Raw genomic sequence first — 19,289 nt, forward strand, 5'->3', positions numbered from 1 at the left:
CGTTTATTCTGTTACTTTTTATCGAATTCTTAATGGCCCTCCTAAAAAAAATAGGGAAAAACCACACATTTTTTGCCGTTTAAACGTCGCGTGATTACTCGGTGACAGACCTTGTTACTGATGTCACGCAGATTTCAATTTTTAATGTTCCATTACAGCAAAACGAAAAAATAGTACCAATTTCTTAGGTACTGATCTCTAAAATGTCTAATACAGTCGTACCTCTAGACCAGAGGACGGTAAATAATTGATTAATTGGATAATAATTAATTGGAGATAATAAGCGTGAATATCGAGAAATGAAAATTAGCGTGCATATTTCCTCTGATCTGATAAGAGTTTACGTTTGCGTGACAGTACAGACAACGCTTTTGGTATCACCGCCCAAGACTATAAGGAGCGAGAAGTCATTTGGCCGTGTCACGCAACGCTTTACTCAAAAATAAAGAAAAGCTGGCGAAAGAAAATTCTGTCTTGATTTCTTCAGCAATTTATTTCATATATACTATATTTTTATTTTTTATTTTTCACTTTATTTTAATATATTTTTTAAGTTACCCTCGACCCTCGACATGTTACCCTCGACTCTCGACATTTTACCCTCGACTCTCAACTCTCGACTCTCGACGATTAGATACACTCCAATTTGAATCACCGTCAATCACAGCTGATTTTCCGTGATCTCTGACTTAATTCGATTAGTAAAGCATCTCCCACACACGCTAGTCTCATCGCGACAAGTTGTCTAGCAAGTGACAATTCAACCTTTCAACAGTCGCCGTGAACCTGACCTTACATTTGTTTCTCCGTGCTACACGAAATATCAGCGATAAAATAAAAAACAAAACAAAACAAAACAAAACGCTTTTTTACAAGGTAAGAAAGAAAAATAAACTGCTAATCCTACATAGCTAAGAGGGTTATAGAGTGGAACCCAATGGGGAAGCACAAGAGAGGCTGAGTTGGGGGAGAGACAACTCAGACTCCAGCACGCCTGGAGGCGCACAAGAATGGCACATCTAGAGTCGGGGGATAGCCGGGAAGCGAAACGCACTGCTTAAAATAGGGTCAGGTGGCGGGCACCAGTGGAGGACCTATATTCCTTTACGAACGAAGAGGATTGACAGTGAGTGAGTGAGTGAGTGAGTGAGTGAGTGAGTGAGTGAGTGAGTGACTACTAATCCTAGATTAGCTTCCATCGTCTTCTGGAGCAAAAGAGGAGCAAGGAGTATAAAGGGATACTAGCATGCCTTTAAGGGGGGGGGGTTAATTCCTTACCCCACCAATGACATTTTGTTTAGGAAGGTCCGTATGGTTGTCGCAAATCCGGGCAACTCTTTTTCATCCGGGAATTGATTAGCTCCCATCATGGGCTCGCGTTCCACTGAATGCAGGTCCTCTGAGTAAGATTCTGGGCCAAAGTAAATTCCTTCTTTGACATCCACTTTGCTTGCCGTCTTTTCGGAGCCTTAAAACGAGGAGAATATCCATATGTTATGTCTTATGCCACGTATAAAGTATAAGGAAGAGCCCCCATCAGGGGCTGAGCGGATCCAGGATTTTTCATAGGAGGGGGAGCACCGCTAAGGAATGACGTAACTGACTGGTGAGGTAAACAAATTTTAAAAGCGAATACGAAGAAGAAGGCTTCATCTCGGGGGGAGGGGGAGAGGAGTGCACACCCCCTGCACTCTCCCCCTAGATCCTCCGCTGCCCATGTGCGAAATAGTTTGCAAGAATCGCCAGCTACCAGAAGACTTGAAATGGCATTCTTTAAAAGGGGACTTACAAATGGTTAAAAAAATCGCGCTGCCAAACTCAGTATACGTAAGCAATGGAATAAAACAATTGATTGATGCTTTTTGCTGGGCATAATCGAGTTAGGATGTCCTTGGGAGTGTTTGGAGAGCACGTACGCTTTTTTCGTGATCTCCAAACTTTCCGCGTGCATCATAACTGCGAGTAGGAATAGGCCTCTAGCTAAGTAAAGTTTTACCTTAATTAACTACCTAACCCGATCCATAAACACTTTACAACCAGTTGTAATGCGTCTTATGTTGTTACCAAAAATGTCCAAAGTGGACTGATAAGAAATATACGGAAAATCTTGTAATGACCAGCAACAGATTTTGAGAGCACTTTAAGGAGAGCACACTCTTCTTTCAACCTGTTTCGTAACGGCTTGCAACGTCCGACTGCGCTACAAAAAATGGGAAAAAATTCTTTTCCTCTTGCAACTACTCAAGCAATTCTACTTTGCTATGTTATCCATCCCCTTTTCGTAGGGAGAAATAAAATATTTGAACATAAAGCTATTTAGTATAATCAGTAAGTGAGTGATACAGGCTCATCGCGAAAAATTTGGACTTTGCATGGGAGAAGCTAATTTCAAGCTATACATTTCAGTGTAACGTGTTATACCCGTGGTCTCTCTCCCTAAATCCTGTAAAAGCAATCAGACACGGGACTACAACATACAATGTTCAAATCGACAAAGTTGCCTTCTTTGTCGTGTCCCCCATCTCTTTGTTAAATGCATGGCAATACATCTGCATGGTTTATTAACAACGCGTAAGGTCAATATGGCTGGATATTGGCCTCGTTCTTTTTTTGCGTGTTTATGGACCTCGACTGCGTCTCAGTCCATAACACGTAAAAAAGAACTCGGTTAATATCCAGCCATCTTGACCTCACTCTTGGTCAATAAAGGATAGAGAAAAACACCATTTCTTGCGGGACAAAGCGGATAATCCCGATCGTGCACGATAGCGCCATCTTGTCCGCTCAGGCAGCCAATCACATCGCAGGAATTGATTCATTACCTTGTTGGATGTAGCCTCGATAAGCAGTGCTCTTTTTTAGGCTAATGCAGACTTTCTTGTCCATCGGCAGGTTAAAAAAATCTCTTCCGCATTTCATGACATTTTTCATCAGGGACTCGTCAATTCCATGTCCAGTGATGTAGAAACAGGATATCCCTTCACACGCCATCTTGATCTGAGAGATAACGTTATGAACTCCTTCAAATCCACCTAGAAATGTAAAAAACTTCTAAATACAATGATGCAAGAGATCGCAAACCAAAATGCTGCAGGTATACGTAGGATCTGTAAAAGATCTGATCAGCCAAAAATAGATACATAACAATGAAGCAAGGCTGGTTGCTACATTTTGGTTGGTAGTGTGAATTCTCTACTGTACATACGTTCCAAGTTTTGAGGTTGAAATAAGAATTTTTTTGAAATAAGTATTTTTGCGTTCAACATTGACCGTCGAATATAAAAGTCAGTATAATTTCTGGCAAGGTAGTTTAACGTTTTGCGCTTAAAGTAGACACAGATAGAAAAAACACAATATGTGAACTGACTGCTTGCCTTGTTTTATGGTCTCCTTTGTGAACGTGATCTAGTGAAATTATTTAACTGCTCTATTTTGCGGCTAAAGCTTTCGCGAACTAAAATGTTATCTTTTACTTTCACGAAGAGTGAACGGCACTACTCCTTTGTCCCTAGTGAAGCAAGAAGGCAAGCGGGCACTTGAGAATACGCTAACCTGCTTTTTATTTCAAAGGAATTTTTGCTTAATTTTTAACCAGCAGGAATTAATGATGAAAAACCGAGTGCCATTCTGATTTCGGGAAAAAAAAAGCTCAAGTCGTGAGTGGTCCACTCAAACTATATTTTGATGCAAAATGCTCTTACGAATGCAAAAATCCGTCCAAGTTTACCGGCGTTGCATTGCAGTTTTCGGACGATCGTTTGACTGAAATATGACTGAAATGGCAGCTCTGATTTGCAGGATTTGCTTAAAGTATCATCTGCAGTTCACTGACATCACGAAACCATTTTTTTCCATCAGTTCTGACTGGTTCAATTTCATGAAAAGCAAAGTCCTGACTTTTCATTCATTGAAATCCATATTCTTTTGCTTTGTCGGTGTATTATAAACGCCTAAACATGAATTTTAAATTAATAAATGATAAAAACGCAGACTGACGAAGCTAAACAGGGCTTACGGAAATAAATACGCATCGTCCAATACATACCGTTAATCAAAGGTGAAATATCTATCTGTGGAATATCCATGCTCTAAAAAGTCGGCAAAACCCAGCGCCGTGAGTTATACTGAAGGACGGAATTCTTGATGCTTTCAAAGGTGGATATCCTTGACGTCATTGCATTTCAAACAATGAAGAATTCATGACGTAATTGTTGTTTTCATTTGGTGTTTAAGCAACTAATGGCGTTTTCCATTCGACCAAATGTTCCGGAAATTCCTGGTAGGGGAGCGAATGGAAAAGACATCAGTTTTCCGGAATTTAATTCCGAAGTTTTGGATGTATCTCGCGAGGCTGGCCTTAAATTCAGGAAAATCGGAATAACCGGAAAATTCCGTGCCATTCGACCATTCCTTCTCGGGTCCAGTTTCTCCGAGCCCGGAAATCGAACTCAACATGGCTGATGCTCAAGCTTCTCAATATCAGTGATCAGTGCTCGTCATTTTTTGTCTCTGACAGACGACTGAAATCTCTTACTTCAACATTATTGCAGTAAATTGGCCACAACAAGATTTAGTAAGTAGTGCGAAAATACATGAAAGCTACGTGAAATGTGCGAATGACCGTGCGAGTGAACAGCTTGCCTCGTCACATGTGGAATTCAGTGGACCCTTTGGTCACAGCTGGAGGACTTAGACTTCGCCGATGACCTGGCCCTTCTTTCACATAACCATGAAGACACGTTGATAAAGTTTATGTTATGTTATGTTATGAACAGATGCAAAGCAAGACCACTGGACTGGCAGCAGCATCAAAAAGAACAGGACTGAAGATCAATAGGGGTAAATCAATGGTCATGAGGATCAACACCATCAAAGAAAACCCACTCACATTGGAGGGACAGCGGTTAGAGGAGGTAGACTCTTTCTCATACCTTGGCAGTGCTACAGACAAACAAGGAGGTACAGGTGTAGACTTAGCAGCAAGAATTGGTAAGGCGAGGGTAGCATTTAACGTGCCCCAAAACATCTGGAGGTCTAAAGAATTCGAATCAGAACACTAACAAAGCTACGCATCTTCAATGCCAACGTAAAATCTGTTCTCCTCTGTGGATCTGAGACGTGGAGGCGGACAAAAAAGGCACTCCTGAAGATAGAGACTTTCATAAATAGCTGCCTGAGACGTATCTTTAACATTTTGTGGCCTGAGAAAATTCGCAATGAGGAGCTTTGGCAGCGAAGGGAACAACAACCGGTCGGTGAACAGATTTTGGGAAGAAAATGGGGCTGGATTGGTCGCACCCTGAGGAAAGCACCAAACAACATCACCCGGCAGGTTCTGAGGTGGAAATCCCAAGGGAAGAGAAAGAGGGGACGCCCCAGAAACAGCTGGCGACGGGACACTGATACGGAATTGAAGCAGACAGGATACAACTGGAAAGAAGCTGAGCGAAAAGCTCAAGTTCGAGTTTGCAGGGGAGTTTGCTGGCGAGGGGTTTTTGATGGCCCGTACTCCACCTGGAGCGATGGGCCTAAGTAGGTAAGTAAGTAAGTTACCTAATACATCGTTTGTTTCAACTTCAGAGTGGGCAAAAACCTCCAAAACAAGTAAAAATGGTCAAAAAGTTAAAGTGTCCGCCGTTTGTTTTCTTTTTATTTCGTGTATTTTCGCGCGAAACTTGGAACGTGATGACCTGGGACGGATTGGTCCAACCAACTGGAAAATACTGTTCCATTCGTCACATGGAATCCCAGGAATTTCAAACCGGAATATTTGGTCGAATGGAAAGCGCCCGTTATTTTCGGGGGAGACAAGCGACAGCCGGAAATACGTCGGCGTTCGCAGGCAACAGTTGTCCTCATTTTTTGCTCACCCGAGGCGCGCTCGTTTGCTCGCTCGCTTGTTCGGTCTCCCCGCTCGGAACGAGCGATTCCGAACGGAAAGTGCGAAGTCTGCAAGCTTCACTTAACGGCAGAAATAATAAGGCTAATAACTATAACGCTGCGTAATAATAAATATGCAAAAGACCAAAAGATCATGTTCATGAAAACTACTGACTTCGATATATCAATAGGCGTTCTCCAAAAGTAAGCTCATACTTCTTTCCAAATCGTGTCGTTGTCAGTTTATTCATTTGACAATTATGACATGAAGTCGTCGAAACGTCATGTTACTCTAGTTTCGTTAATTTTCTTGCTTAAATGTTTTTCAAGTAAAAACTAACGGTAAAAGCGCGCGACATTTTGAACGAACTCTGGTCATTATCAAGCTTAAAAGTGAAGATAAAAATTTTGCATAAGTTTAAATATAAAGCAAAGAAGTAAAAGTATATAAACCAAAAAAATCAATTTTTCTTTACTGTCTTTCGATTCTTGACATTCCGAGAAAATCACTCTTAAATATAGTATGAAATTTTTGGTCAGGTCATATAAATAGGGTAGGGAAAATCGCAGATTTTGGTCATAAATAGGATAAAGGTTTTGGGAAGCGGGCCGCACCCCCTCACCCAATTTTTCCGGGAGTACCCCCCGGGGGGTAAACACTCGCCTGGTATTGCGGTACGAGGTCGGTTGCCTGGATTAACTGATCTTAACTGGAATTACGGCTCCCCATAATCGGATCGCAAAGTGCTTAATTCGCGCGGAGAACAGAAGCCTTTTGTGAAAAGACCAGTCACTTCGGAACAATCACTGGTCAATCTGGATTTGTGTTTGAGGAAAACTCGGACAGCAATTATATGATTAACTTGACGTCATCGTTTTCGAAAAGCTCCGTTTTTAAAATGTTTTCCGTTCACACTAAAACGCAAAGTTGGCGTTTTCAAATTCCTCCGGTCTGATGAGCGTTTTCGAAAAGCTCCGTTTTCGTGACGGATTAGTGTGGACGGATGGCCTAACCGAACAAATAAAACTGCGTTTTCAAATTTCTCCGGCGTAGTGTGGACCGGGTCTTAACATCTTTAAACAAAATCGCGTAAAAGAATATTGCGTGTTCTCAGCTAGTTTACACATCGTGAGGTGTTTGATGAATACAAGAGATGAATACAAGTGCGATTTTTCTTTTACATATAAATTGAAAATAGTTCGTACACGCAAAATCACAAGGCGCCTGATACATTAAAATGGAGTGCTAACGTAAAACTACGTGAAAATGTTTCTTCTTTTCATTAGCACCTCGCTAGGCCTCACTGTTGCTTAGCTTTCTGCTTTCTTCAAAATAATTTTTTTGTTCAGTTTCGATACATAAGATAATTCGAAGTATTCGTCAGTCTGCAGTGCAAATTAACGGGCACGCTTTCGTGCGTTTCTCAGTCATATTATAAACAAGTAATCGCATAAAGGCTCTAGAAATTAAGGATTTACACTACCCCTAATGTCTGAAACTTCTTTCAATTTTGAGAGAATTTCATCATACCAGTACCTACACAAATTACCTACACAAATAAATCCAAATATCAATTTTATGCATTAAAACTCTTTTTTTTTCGGATTACTCTAAGCTGTACATTTTGCTATGGAATAACAGAGATACTACGCGCGCTCTCGTTGGTCGATAGGTGTGTTTAGATGAGAGTATGTGAACACGTTTTAGATTCGCGCGTACCTTTTAAAACTACGTTATAAAAGCAATAGAATACTTTTTCTGTGTTTACATAGCCTCGTCCAAACAGTTATGCATAACTGTCTCAATTCTCCCTACTTCTTCTCCCCTCTTGTCTAGATGAGGCTATGTAAACACGAAAAAAGTACTCTAATTCTTAATTTATACACAACATTAAAACGACATTATCGGCAAACGCTTTTTCTGGTGATAAATGATCTATTTATGAACATTAAAATATGAATTCGCTAATATACGGACAAAATACATTTTCTGCTGGGCATAAATTAGAAAGCAAGCGAGCTTAAGAGGAAGAATATTATTAAGAAATTCAAGTAATCTGGTAATTATAGTTTTGCAATTTAGTATTTCCACGAATTAGACTGCCACGTTGAATATAAATGACAGATTCTTACCAACAGTTTTGTTCAGAATTAGATAAAACACAAGATAAGATTGGATAAGAAAGTAATGCCACGATCTTTTGAAGCGAGTTGTAATTTCAATTTCAAAGATCTTTTGAAAGGGCTATAGGTCTACTTGGTTCGTCACGAAGGGTGGGGGGGGGGGGGGGGGGGGTACTTACCGAATTTTTCCTGGGGTGTTAAGCTCGCTCTTGAAACTCTTACCCTATTTTAGGCCAAAATATTCTATTATCGACGCCCTTTTTCAGACCTGACTCAAATAGATACTCTATTTTAGACCTCTGAGAGATCAGTACAAGTCTTTGGTCATGTGACTGCACTTTGACCAATCAAATTATCAACATGCAAATACCGTTTTTATAAAATGGAGCCCTAGTATTAATATCTTCCTCTTTGCTTTTAACCTTCAACTTAACCATCAGGTAATTTAGTCCTTTATTATTTTATATTTTCAGTATGGTACAGTTAATCTAGAAAATATTGGCATTGACTTACATGGGGGATTTTCTTTTAGAAATTATCAGTCTATGCTACGTTTAAATTCTGCGATGTTTCGTTCTACGAGAATTCACGTTTCGTGCCGTCGTTCATGATCAGTTTGCTAATACGGACGCAAATGAACAGCAGAAAGCGTTTTCAAAGCTACCCAATTTCTGCTTTAGATAAAAGATTGGAGGAATAAAAAATTGCTATCAATGATGTATCATTTCGCTTCGTGTTCGCTTCATTGAGGATTCTTTTCGCGGGTGGCAAGAACTAAACTTGATGGAAAATTCACAAAACACCGTGATTTTATTTGCACATTTTGAAATTATCTAGTCACAATCGAATTCCCTATCGATAGCCTCTTTCTGTAGCGCTGACGATCTCGTTTTGCTAAAGCCCTGGTCAAACGGCGCATGATAGTTGGTGATAGTCGACGATAGTTGTAGCGCCTGCTTCCATTTGACGAAAAACAATCATCAACTATCAATCACTTTGAGCTTGTTCAAATTTTTCATGATAGTCGATGGTAGCTTTCCCATTTGAGCACGCATATCATACTCGATGATAGCAAGGGCAGAATCAACTATCATGGGCCGTTTGACCACGGCTTATAGGTGTTCATTTCCGTGTGAAGGCGATTTTGAATCCATTCACCTTGCCTTGTGCAATATAACCCAGAATCAAAAAATAATTTCACATCTGCTTGCGCCCAGTTTAACAATCTTCAACCTGCTACACTCAAAAATGATCGCAATGTGTCTCCAGGTGTAGATTAAGGTATTGGTAACATTTTTTTCTTGGCTGCTAATGTTATCATGTTTACTGTCATATTTCTGTCATAGCGCCGGAAAAGGTATTCTTCCTTTTATATCGCTGTGTACTGACACTTGTAATTTTTAATATCGCTGCGGTGCACTAAGTATTTTCTTAAACAGACTTGTTTCCTTTTTATTTGCAATTAATTTTCCTTTGTTGGGATTTCTTTCAGTTTGCGTTGTAATTCATGACCAGTTACTGAAATGAGAAGCCGGAATGAGCCAAAGATTAAGTTCTTGAGTGTATAACAAAGGTAGCAGCGTAAAACTTAACTTAGTTAGATATTGTAAATTCCATTTTGCGAAGATCTTAGTAAGTTCTTGTGCGACGAAAACTGAACTAAATTGAAAACAGCAAAAATTAATCTTGTAATTCTCAACAAATATAAGATCAATTTTGTGTGGCCTTTGTTTGGCCACGATTCCATCTGGTCGAGATCACTGATGTTGGCTTCTTTTTTCCATAGCCATGACCAAGATATTTTCAACCTCTTTGCAATAACTGGAGCATTATCGATAATAAACATAACTTGGATTGTAAACAATTTCTCGGACGTGCTCATAAAAACTCAGGCGTCCCATAATTGTAGCTACCAATATCCTTACAAGTGGAAATAAGTGGTTTTCCGAAAATCCTCAAGCTTGACAGCACCATATACCTCCCCAAAAAGGTTATATATGGCTCAACACTCAAAACATGGAAAAATATCTTGAGTACTTCTCAATTCTTAAGTTGCTGTTTTCAGCTTACCTTGGGAAATGGAGAAATACCTGAAAGACGCATGTTACACTGCAATTTAAAGTGATTTGTACTGAATAACCAACACGGAGCCATAATCTGCAGCGAGTTCCGCAAAGGGGTTTCAGCTGTGTTGGCCATCAACTTTCATGATTAATTTTTCAAGTCCATAACATGCGCCCCATAAACTATTTTCACAAATGCACTAGACCTCGGAGCAAAGCAGACTCTAAAGAAAACCACAAAGAAACAGATTGCAAAAACAGACATTCGCCATAACCTTTTAGTGATTTACTTGAACCTCATCTCTTCTAAGAAGCCGAGGAGAACACAGGACGTGATTGTAATATAATAGTAGTTTCAGTAATATTGAGCGTATGCTGGAAATCAAAGATGTAATCGCCGAATATGCAGTTGCAATATGAGCTTTTGCTTAGACAACTCACTGGGGCGGGGGAATCCCATATAGAGAAGACGAGGGTGCTCGTCGGAAATTTTGAAAAGAACCTCTAAGAGGTACAAATTTCCTATTTTGTGGGCGTGGCTTGAACTTTTTTAGACCTTTAAGAGGTGCCATTTCTTAAAAAAAACATAATCCTCCGTCATATTTTTTGGGAGTCAATCCCCTAAAAGATCCCGCAGAAGCTGTCGCTGTGGACCGTTAAAGTTCACCCTAAGAGGAACCAAAACCACTAAAAGGTACGACGAGAACCCCTGTCCTTTTTCCATGGGAGTCCCCCCCGGAAGACAAACTACAACTTTTACAAAGACATTGTAATTTCATAAAATCTTAAAAATTGTTGTCACTGACTTAAAAATCTTAAAAATAGACGTTTCGGCTAAAATACTATAACCTTCTTCAGTGATGAAATGAATGTTAACGGCGTCTAAATGTAAATGAGATGTTTATAAGAATGTGACGAACTCGCTAGGGATTAATTTAGCATTTTGTAAATGTCTGGAATATGCGTGTGGTCATTAATTGAGTTCGGTTCGCGAATGGAATGCCACGCTTCCAAGAACAATCTACGCGACCACAAGGGACAGCGGTCTATGACCTTGACATTATTAAAATCAAATTCGTGGTTGTTTTTCATACAGTGTTGCGCCAAAAGAGAGTTCTTGTCACGTGTGAGGACGGCTCTTTTATGTTCTTTTGTTCTGGATCTCAGTGCTCTGGATGTTTGACCGATGTAAAGTTTTTCACAGTTTTTATAATTGATTTATACACGACACCAGTTGACAGGTCTTGATCGAATTTGTCCTTCGGTTTCTTCAGGATCGAACCAACCGTTTTGACGGGTTTATGAGCAACATTTACGTCGAATTGTCCTAAAGTTCTTGCAATTTTTTTAGAGATTCCTTGAAAATATGGCAAAGTAACAAAGCCTCTATGGCTTTGAGGCTGATTATTTTTGGGCTGATTTAATGCTTTAGGTGGTTTGGTTTGGCTCATAAACCCGTGAAAACGGTTGGTTCGATCCTGAAGAAACCGAAGGACAAATTCAAGCTCATAAACCCGTCAAAACGGTTGGTTCGATCCCGAAGAAACCGAAGGACGAATTCGATCAAGACCTGTCAACTGGTGTCGTGTATAAAATCAGTTGTAAAAACTGTGAAAAACTTTACATCGGTCAAACATCCAGAGCACTGAGATCCAGAGCAAAAGAACATAAAAGAGCCGTTCTCACATGTGACAAGAACTCTCTTTTGGCGCAACACTGTATGAAAAACAACCACGAATTTGATTTTAATAATGTCAAGGTCATAGACCGCTGTCCCTTGTGGTCGCGTAGATTGTTCTTGGAAGCGTGGCATTCCATTCGCGAACCGAACTCAATTAATGACTACACGCATATTCCAGACATTTACAAAATGCTAAATTAATCCCTAGCGAGTTCGTCACATTCTTATAAACATCTCATTTACATTTAGACGCCGTTAACATTCATTTCATCACTGAAGAAGGTTATAGTATTTTAGCCGAAACGTCTATTTTTAAGATTTTTAAGTCAGTGACAACAATTTTTAAGATTTTATTACTATGCCTGACTACAACTACAGTATTTTTAAACATTGTAGTTTCGTTTTTCTCTATTTGATTTATTATTTTCATTTTAGGGAAACGTCCCTGCTGTTTGCCCTTCGAGTATCTGATTACCAACGATGTTTTCAGGTATGAAAAATTATTATATTAATTATCTCAAATCAAGAGAGTATAAAGGAAGAGTTATTCACACGCATAGCAAGGTAATCCCTTTCGAGTTATTTTTAGACATGGCACTCAGTTTCTCCGCCGATTTTACCACGCGCGTCGCGTGGATGTTTTCGTGAAGGATGATGGGCTTTACACCTGAGCAAAATCGGCTTTACGGGATTGGCTACATTTAGACCCTCCAGGGATTTCCTAAACCGGAAGTGATCTAAAAAGAGCTTGAGAGGGGTATACTGAGTATAACATCCGTATAAAGGATTAACTCTCTCTTATCCTCTCTCGCTCAAATCAATCGCATCTCGCAAGTTGACCCTAAGCTTTTCTCCGTCTGACACTTTTATTTTGTTTTGACAGTAATTTCAAGATCGGTTGGAAAACACGTGCCACCTTTAATCGACATTTCACCATTGCTGAAAGGTACAAGTCTTAAGAAGATAATATGGCTAATGTTATCGATAATGTTAAGGTTGGTCATATTGTAGAAAGTAACTGTATTTAGCTTGTCATGCACGGGGACAAAAAAGAGGAAAATTTGAATGCCCGATGGGAGTTGAACCCATGGTCTTCTGCACTCGGTAGAAAGCGAACGGAAGATCATGGATTCCAATCCTACCAGGTTCAGAATTGAATGAAACTTTCCCACGTGCTAACAATGTTGCTGAGTCAATGATGCCGAGTCATGCCAACAATGGAGCTGTATAAAATGAAAGAAATGTTGGAAAATACCTCAACGCTATTCGATAAAATATATCGCTTTTACGTACTGAAATGGAATGTGAGAAAGATTCACTGATAACGTTTTTGTTCCATACTCTTGGTAGACTGAACCGCATAGTAAGGTACTACACTTTTAAACATGAAAAAACGATGTTCGTCGATGCGTTTGAGTCCCCGGGGGACTCCCATGTAAAAAGGACGGGGGTGCTCGTCGCACCTTTCAGGGATTAAAAAAGGGCTTTTGTTACCGGCCTCTTAGAGTATTCAGCCTCACAAGGTCCACAGTGAGAGCTTTTGCGGTACCTTCTGAAGGTACTGAGACGAAAAATATGGGACAGGAGATGATGTGTCGTTTACAATTGGTACCTGTTAGGGGTGAAAAAATTTCAAGCCAAATCCACATTACCTCTTAGGAGTTATTTTCAAAATTCCCGACGAGCGCCCTCATTCTTTTTGCATGGGAGTCAGCTAATGAACCTGGCCAAGCCGTACTAGGGAGCTTGTTATAACCATGCTGTTTGTTTTGAATAACAGAGGGACAGTCCTCTTTGATCTACGCGAGTGAGGTAGTGAAGCAAATTCACGAAGCGTGTCGCGACATAGGATTCTTTTACATCTCTGGCCACGGTGTCCCCCAGCAAACAACAGATGATATTATGGAGGCCGCAAGATTGTTCTTTGACATGCCTTTCAAGAAGAAAATTGCTCTTAACATTAGGAACAGCAAGGCTTACAGAGGGTATATACAGAAAGGTTTGTTCAAATAAAGCTTTCAGCTTAAATTTCTTATTCCTGTTAACTGATAGCCCGATATCCGATCAAAACATGTTACAATTTAAGAATAATAAAATAACTATTGCACGACTCTTCCCTTACTACTCCACCACCTCCACCCCCCTCTAGGGGGGAGAGAGGGTTCCTCTTAACCGGTTAGCAACAAATGCGTTTAGAGACCCTGGCAAGATTCCCGGCCCAGGACCTAATCATGTTATTGAATAAAGCAAAAATAGCCAAGAAGTTAAGCCAAGCTATAAGCTATAAGTGGCTGACTATTGGGCCCAATTTGATTGGCTATTTCCGCGGCGCTCAACTGCAATGCGCGCTCATCTCCCGCCTTAAACCGTAGCTTACAAGTTGGTATCCACATCCAGGTCAAAAGCAAAGACCAAACACAAAACTTAATAATGTTTATTAACCTAATAAACTGGTTCGCAATTCTGTTTATCATTGCTCTTTTTTGTAAAAGTCTTGAACATTTCGGACATTTCGCTTTAAACTCTTACAACCGAGGAAAACCGAAATGGCGTTCAGAATTTTTGCGTTTGAGTGCTGTGGACCTACTATTCAAAGAGTTGGCATTGGGTGTTTTTGTCGAGGACCTATGGGCTGACAGTTGCCTGCGACTATGTTACAAAAAATCACAAAAAACAGCAAACAATATAACGATCTATCTTGAGGCGCATAAGTGCATGGTTCTTCATGCATTATGACTCGAAAGTAATACACAAAACCGTAAATAAATTAGTTTTATCAACATCGTATATTCATAAGTCTCAACTGGGTTATGCTAAAAGAATTGGACTGTTGACTATCGTAGTTAACTGAAGGCTTTCCTTCCTCGCCAATTATCAGCCGATAGAAACCCTTTATCACGAGGTCTGGTTCCTGTGAACTTTTATTTCATCCTATTTGTACTCCTACAGGATCAGAAAAGACAGCAGGCAAGGTAGATATCAAGGAAGGGATCTACTTTGGACCGGATGTCAGTTTTGATGACCCGGATATCATTTCTGGCACTCCCATGGTGGGGCCAAATCAGTACCCAGACGAGAAGGACCTTCCAAACTTTGCTAATGCTGTAAAGCAATACAGGGATCAAATGAAGACAGTTGGGTGCGTTCATACTTAGTTGCTCGTATTTAGAAAATGCCGTTTTCGAAGTCATACGCTGACACACAGTCACACTTCTTTTGTATTCTAGTTTTATAAAATTTTTCGCACCCCTTTTCGTAAATATTTTCATTCGCGCGCCAACATTTCCATTCGTTAAAGGCCATAGACTGATAGCCGAAAGCTTATGTTTTAATATTTTTAACCAGACAACGTTTTTTAACTACTTTTTACATACGTCCTATCCGGGTTACAGCTCTATTTTCACTCGAAAAAAGTATCGTTTAGGAACATATTGGTGTAGACAGAAAAAAATAGTTTTGCCCTTTATTGGTTTAAATTCTCAAATTTGTCTGAGCTAAGGTTTTAATTGGATTTCTGCTGCAGAGGCGGGGCAGCCGTTTCTGGCAGGAAATAAACGCTTAAAGCATTTGAAACAAAACTACAAAAATCGTTAATCTGCAGAGCACTTTCCAGGTTTTTTGAAATCAGTCAGGAATTTCGAAAAAACTAAACTTGCATCTGGTTTTGTCTCTTGTGATTACAGTTATTAGCAACTATGCGCCCTCGGGAAAGGTGTCGGCGGATACTCCTAGAAAATTGGAGAGGAATGCGCGCTAGAGCCTTTCGCCATGCGACAGAACAAGAAACTATTTTTTTGACCTTATAACAGACTAAAATGAATACAGCAATACAAACACAATAGGAAATATGCGGGAAACATTGAGTTAGCACCACTCAAAGTTAACGCTACCTAACTTTATTGATTGGAACACTATCCAAAACTTGGTCAAACACAGAAAGCAGTAAGATACCTTTGTTACTGCTAGACAGACCGACACAGAGACAGGCGGACAGACGGACAGACAAACAGACAGACAGACAGATAGACAGAGAGACAGGCGGACAGACGGACAGACGGACAGACGGACAGACAGACAGAGAGACATACAGACAGACAGACGGACAGACATACAATTTCATTTAAACACGATTAAATTAAAGCTCACTAGCTTTTGGAGTCGTGCAAAAATATAATATAAGTAAGAAACGAGGTACCGAAACAGATTCGGTGTTCTATCGATCACAAACTTTCGATGCTGTCGCAGCGTCTTTCTCAAGTGAATATGGCGGGAATCTATTTGTCACGTGATCAAGTCACATGCCACAGCATCTCCGTATAGGGCCGGAAGTCCACGGTCTCGATCGAGCGTCCGAGACTGGCATAGAATTTCCAAGGCCTCACGAATTCTCCTTCTGAAGTTGCTTTCTTGTTTAGCTAAGACAGCCGCCTTACTCTCTTCTAACACCCAGACTACGGAGTCGGGAAACAATATTTAAGGATTTTGAAAATTTTTTTTCCAAAATGAAATCGCCGAAAAAAAATTCTTATATCCTGCAGTCTAACAACACTGACATACCAAAATATTTCACTTAAGATAGGGTGGAAAGTACCTCTTGTCGTCAGTAAAATTTTCGTTGGGTAACGAGGAAAAAAAAGCTCTTCATTCACGCTGTCGCTTATGAATATCAAACATTTATTTCCAGGTTCTCTTTAATGCGTGCTATAGCAATGGCACTACAACTCAGGAACAATTATTTTGACGACATGTTTTCTAATCCAAGTGCGTGGATGGCAATGTGGTCGTACCCTGCTCACCCCGGTAAGGAGGGCAGCTCGTGGGGGGTGGGGCCACATACGGACCACGAAGTGCTTACAATGGTACTGCAGGATGAGGTCGGTGGATTGGAAGTTCAGACCCCGGATGGAGACTGGATAGATGTACCTCCCATTCCTGGTGAGTTTTGTTAAAGTAGAAAATAGTAGTTGTCATTTTTACCCCAATTTCTATATCCCTTAGTAATCACACCCTCACAATTAAATGGATAGTGCGAGGCCTAATGGTTGGTGTGCTGTGAAATCTGGATCGAGCGGTCCGGATTCCAGACCTGGGCGCCGTTGTCTTACATTGGACACTGTCCTTTCGATGATGAATTCCGGTTTGAATTTCCGGAAATCTCCAGCAACGAATGGAACAGCATTTTCGAAAATTTCCGGAAAAGAAGAAAACCTTGCGAGGTATACCGAAACTTTCGGAAATTTCTTACCGGAATTTCCAGAATTTTCGTTTGAATGGTTGCTTTTCGGAAATTCAGCAATTTTCTGATTTTCTGGAAAGTTTCCCTGGAAATTTCTGCAACAGTTGTCCCCATTTCGAAATTTTTTGTTGAATGGAAAGCATCCCAATGCTATCACATTGCTTTTCTCCATCCTGCTGCATAAATGAGTATCAGTGATTTAAATGCTATAGGGAGGGGGAGGGGAAGGGGGAGGGGAAGGGGGAGGGGTATCCCTACGATGGACCAGCATCCCATCCAGGGGGAAGTCGTACTCCTGATCGCTTCATGAGCGAAACCGCTGTATGCTCAGACGGTATGGGACGTCTGGCGCGACGTAGACTTGAGAAATCGCTTAACCTGAAATGCCTTAAGCCTTATAAGTTCCTGACCATACAGCCCATATTTGGTCTTCAAGTTCAGAAACATTTGCTGTTTAATTCACGACTCATCACATGAAACTATTTGCACATGTTATCAGCGATCAGCACCATAATACAAGTGCAATTCGTAAGCAATGGAGACGCGAAAATTCTCTTCAAATTAACTACCTTTCCCCAGCAAAATCCGCTGGAATAAATTTTAACTTTTAAAAAAAGACTGTTGCTTTAGTAGTTGAGGCATACACTCGATCTGCCTGATCTGAAATCAGGCGCATAGGAAAACTGAGTTTGCTTGGTGTTATATAAGCTAACTGACACCGCTTCAGCTTACAGCTTAGCAGCTAAGGGACCGCCCGGTTTTTTTTGAGGGGGGTTGGGGAGGGGTTGGACAATTTTCTAGAGCATCACATTTTTTTCATTTTTAGGTTGTGCATGATTCTTTTTGGTGGGCAACAGTTAGCAAGAATGTTTTTAAAGTCGAACACAGGACCTGGATAGTACAAAGAACTTGCTCGATTTTTTTCCCCGCAGTTTTTGCTATGCAGGAATTTGTTTTTGGAAATTGCCCAATCCCGCCCCCACTCAAGAAAGAATTGTCCGTCTATTAAGTCCTTTATTTTTACCGCAGTGGTTCATAATTGTAGGATATAAAGAATTCTAAAGAAAATTAAACTCATTATTTCTTCCCACAGGCACCTTCGTGGTTAATGTCGGAGACCCACTAGAGGCTTGGACCAAGGGTCTTTATCGCGCAAGTATCCATCGTGTGAGGAGCTCTCCAAATAAGCACAGATATTCAGCCCCATTCTTTTACGGACCCAACCCTAAGTGTGTCATCGAGCCTTTGGATAGCGACCTGACGAGGCACCTTACCTACACCCCCGAGTTACTATTAAAAATGCCCTTCAGATTTGGTGATTATTATCTTGCCAAATTCCAACAAAGTTTTGATTGGTTTTCCAAATAGTTGTATACGGACGGAGTGTCTTAACATATCAAATGGGGGATGGGAGGAAGGAGAGGGGATATATGTGTTATTTTCCGGCTTGGAGGTCCGTGTAGTGGAAAACAGTGACCGACAGTTAAATACTATACGGAGCGACCCTAAGCCGGTAAATAACTTATTTTTTCCTTTCTCTCAAGCCACTTTCATAATTGTTTACCTTTTCAATACAGACATCGATATCAGATTCTGTATCGATACCAGAATTAGCTGCTAAGAATTAACCTTGATAGAATATTTCACGAAACAGTGGAAAGTATTTTTCAAAAGAAAATTGAAGATAGTATACTAATGAAAACGCGGCACTCCGATTGGCTAATCCTGTCGTAGACTGTTAGCCATTAGTTTGTTAGCTATTAGTGTGCTGGGTTTGTCTACAATTGCACCGTTTCCAAGTTCTCTGAAGACCGGAAGAAAGATTTAGAAACGTTACTAATTAATTCATTTCCAAAGTAGCCCTTTCAGGGCGTTCAGTTAGTAGGTAGGGCGTGGCATGAAAAGACGGCGGAGCGAAAAAAGGAAAGAGAAGCTTGGCGCGCTTCTCCCCTATTTTTTCGCGCTGTGCCCCAAGTAACCCAACGCCTTGAAGGGGCTATTTCCCAAGAAGACTGAACGAATGACATTTACCGTTATGTGACTTAACAAAAATATAACATCAGTTTAATTCAAAATTGCCACATGTACCGAGGGTCGCTTTCGCTTTGTACGCAGCTGCAAGCTTCAACTGACGACGCAGTACGTCTCGCTAAATAAGCCTGTGGTTTCTTACTACTATAAGTACTACAGGAACACATAACTGGAAATCATTATTTGACGGAAGTTTAGTGATAGTTCTGCTTAAGTGAGATGATTCGCTCTTGATTTCTATTTTACAAAAACGGCGTCCTCGTGGTTTCTATCG

The 19,289-nt window shown here is 40.5% G+C and overlaps 3 protein-coding genes across 3 annotated transcripts; 2 read left to right on the plus strand and 1 right to left on the minus strand.

The window, feature by feature from the left end:
• Positions 1 to 1,274: 1,274 nt before the first annotated feature.
• Positions 1,275 to 4,085, minus strand: LOC149097763 (putative iron/ascorbate oxidoreductase DDB_G0283291). Its single transcript, XM_089280418.1, has 3 exons — positions 4,046 to 4,085; positions 2,823 to 3,032; positions 1,275 to 1,468 (listed from the first exon to the last, which is right to left on the minus strand). The coding sequence occupies exons 1-3, from the start codon at positions 4,083 to 4,085 to the stop codon at positions 1,275 to 1,277; spliced, it is 444 nt and encodes a 147-aa protein (XP_089136544.1).
• A 154-nt stretch (positions 4,086 to 4,239) lies between these two features.
• On the plus strand, positions 4,240 to 5,060 carry LOC149097764 (uncharacterized). The gene is made up of 2 exons (XM_089280419.1): positions 4,240 to 4,338; positions 4,776 to 5,060. Exons 1-2 carry the CDS (start codon positions 4,240 to 4,242, stop codon positions 5,058 to 5,060), a joined length of 384 nt encoding a protein of 127 aa, XP_089136545.1.
• Positions 5,061 to 8,194: 3,134 nt separating this feature from the next.
• Positions 8,195 to 19,065, plus strand: LOC110051833 (putative iron/ascorbate oxidoreductase DDB_G0283291). The gene is made up of 7 exons (XM_089279169.1): positions 8,195 to 8,444; positions 12,184 to 12,238; positions 12,632 to 12,694; positions 13,529 to 13,747; positions 14,698 to 14,887; positions 16,433 to 16,683; positions 18,078 to 19,065. Exons 2-7 carry the CDS (start codon positions 12,229 to 12,231, stop codon positions 18,350 to 18,352), a joined length of 1,008 nt encoding a protein of 335 aa, XP_089135295.1. The 5' UTR covers positions 8,195 to 8,444; positions 12,184 to 12,228; the 3' UTR covers positions 18,353 to 19,065.
• The last annotated feature ends 224 nt before the right edge of the window (positions 19,066 to 19,289 follow it).

The sequence above is a fragment of the Orbicella faveolata genome, unplaced genomic scaffold, assembly GCF_042242905.1.
Source record: "Orbicella faveolata isolate gen_17 unplaced genomic scaffold, um_ofav_v1 contig_47, whole genome shotgun sequence".
In the NCBI taxonomy this organism is placed as follows: Eukaryota; Metazoa; Cnidaria; class Anthozoa; order Scleractinia; family Merulinidae; genus Orbicella; species Orbicella faveolata.

Bases quoted from the DNA above. Each gene is read 5' to 3' on its own strand.
- LOC149097763 (XM_089280418.1), bottom strand. From the start codon at position 4,085: ATGGATATTCCACAGATAGATATTTCACCTTTGATTAACG. The intron at 3,033-4,045 runs GTATGTATTGGA...TTACATTTCTAG, and splicing joins TATTTCACCTTTGATTAACG to GTGGATTTGAAGGAGTTCAT. The intron at 1,469-2,822 runs GTAATGAATCAA...CCTCGTTTTAAG, and splicing joins TCGAGGCTACATCCAACAAG to GCTCCGAAAAGACGGCAAGC.
- LOC149097764 (XM_089280419.1), top strand. From the start codon at position 4,240: ATGGCGTTTTCCATTCGACCAAATGTTCCGGAAATTCCTGGTAGGGGA. The intron at 4,339-4,775 runs GTATCTCGCGAG...TGTTATGAACAG, and splicing joins TTAATTCCGAAGTTTTGGAT to ATGCAAAGCAAGACCACTGG.
- LOC110051833 (XM_089279169.1), top strand. The intron at 12,695-13,528 runs GTACAAGTCTTA...TTTGAATAACAG, and splicing joins CATTTCACCATTGCTGAAAG to AGGGACAGTCCTCTTTGATC. The intron at 16,684-18,077 runs GTGAGTTTTGTT...TTCTTCCCACAG, and splicing joins AGATGTACCTCCCATTCCTG to GCACCTTCGTGGTTAATGTC.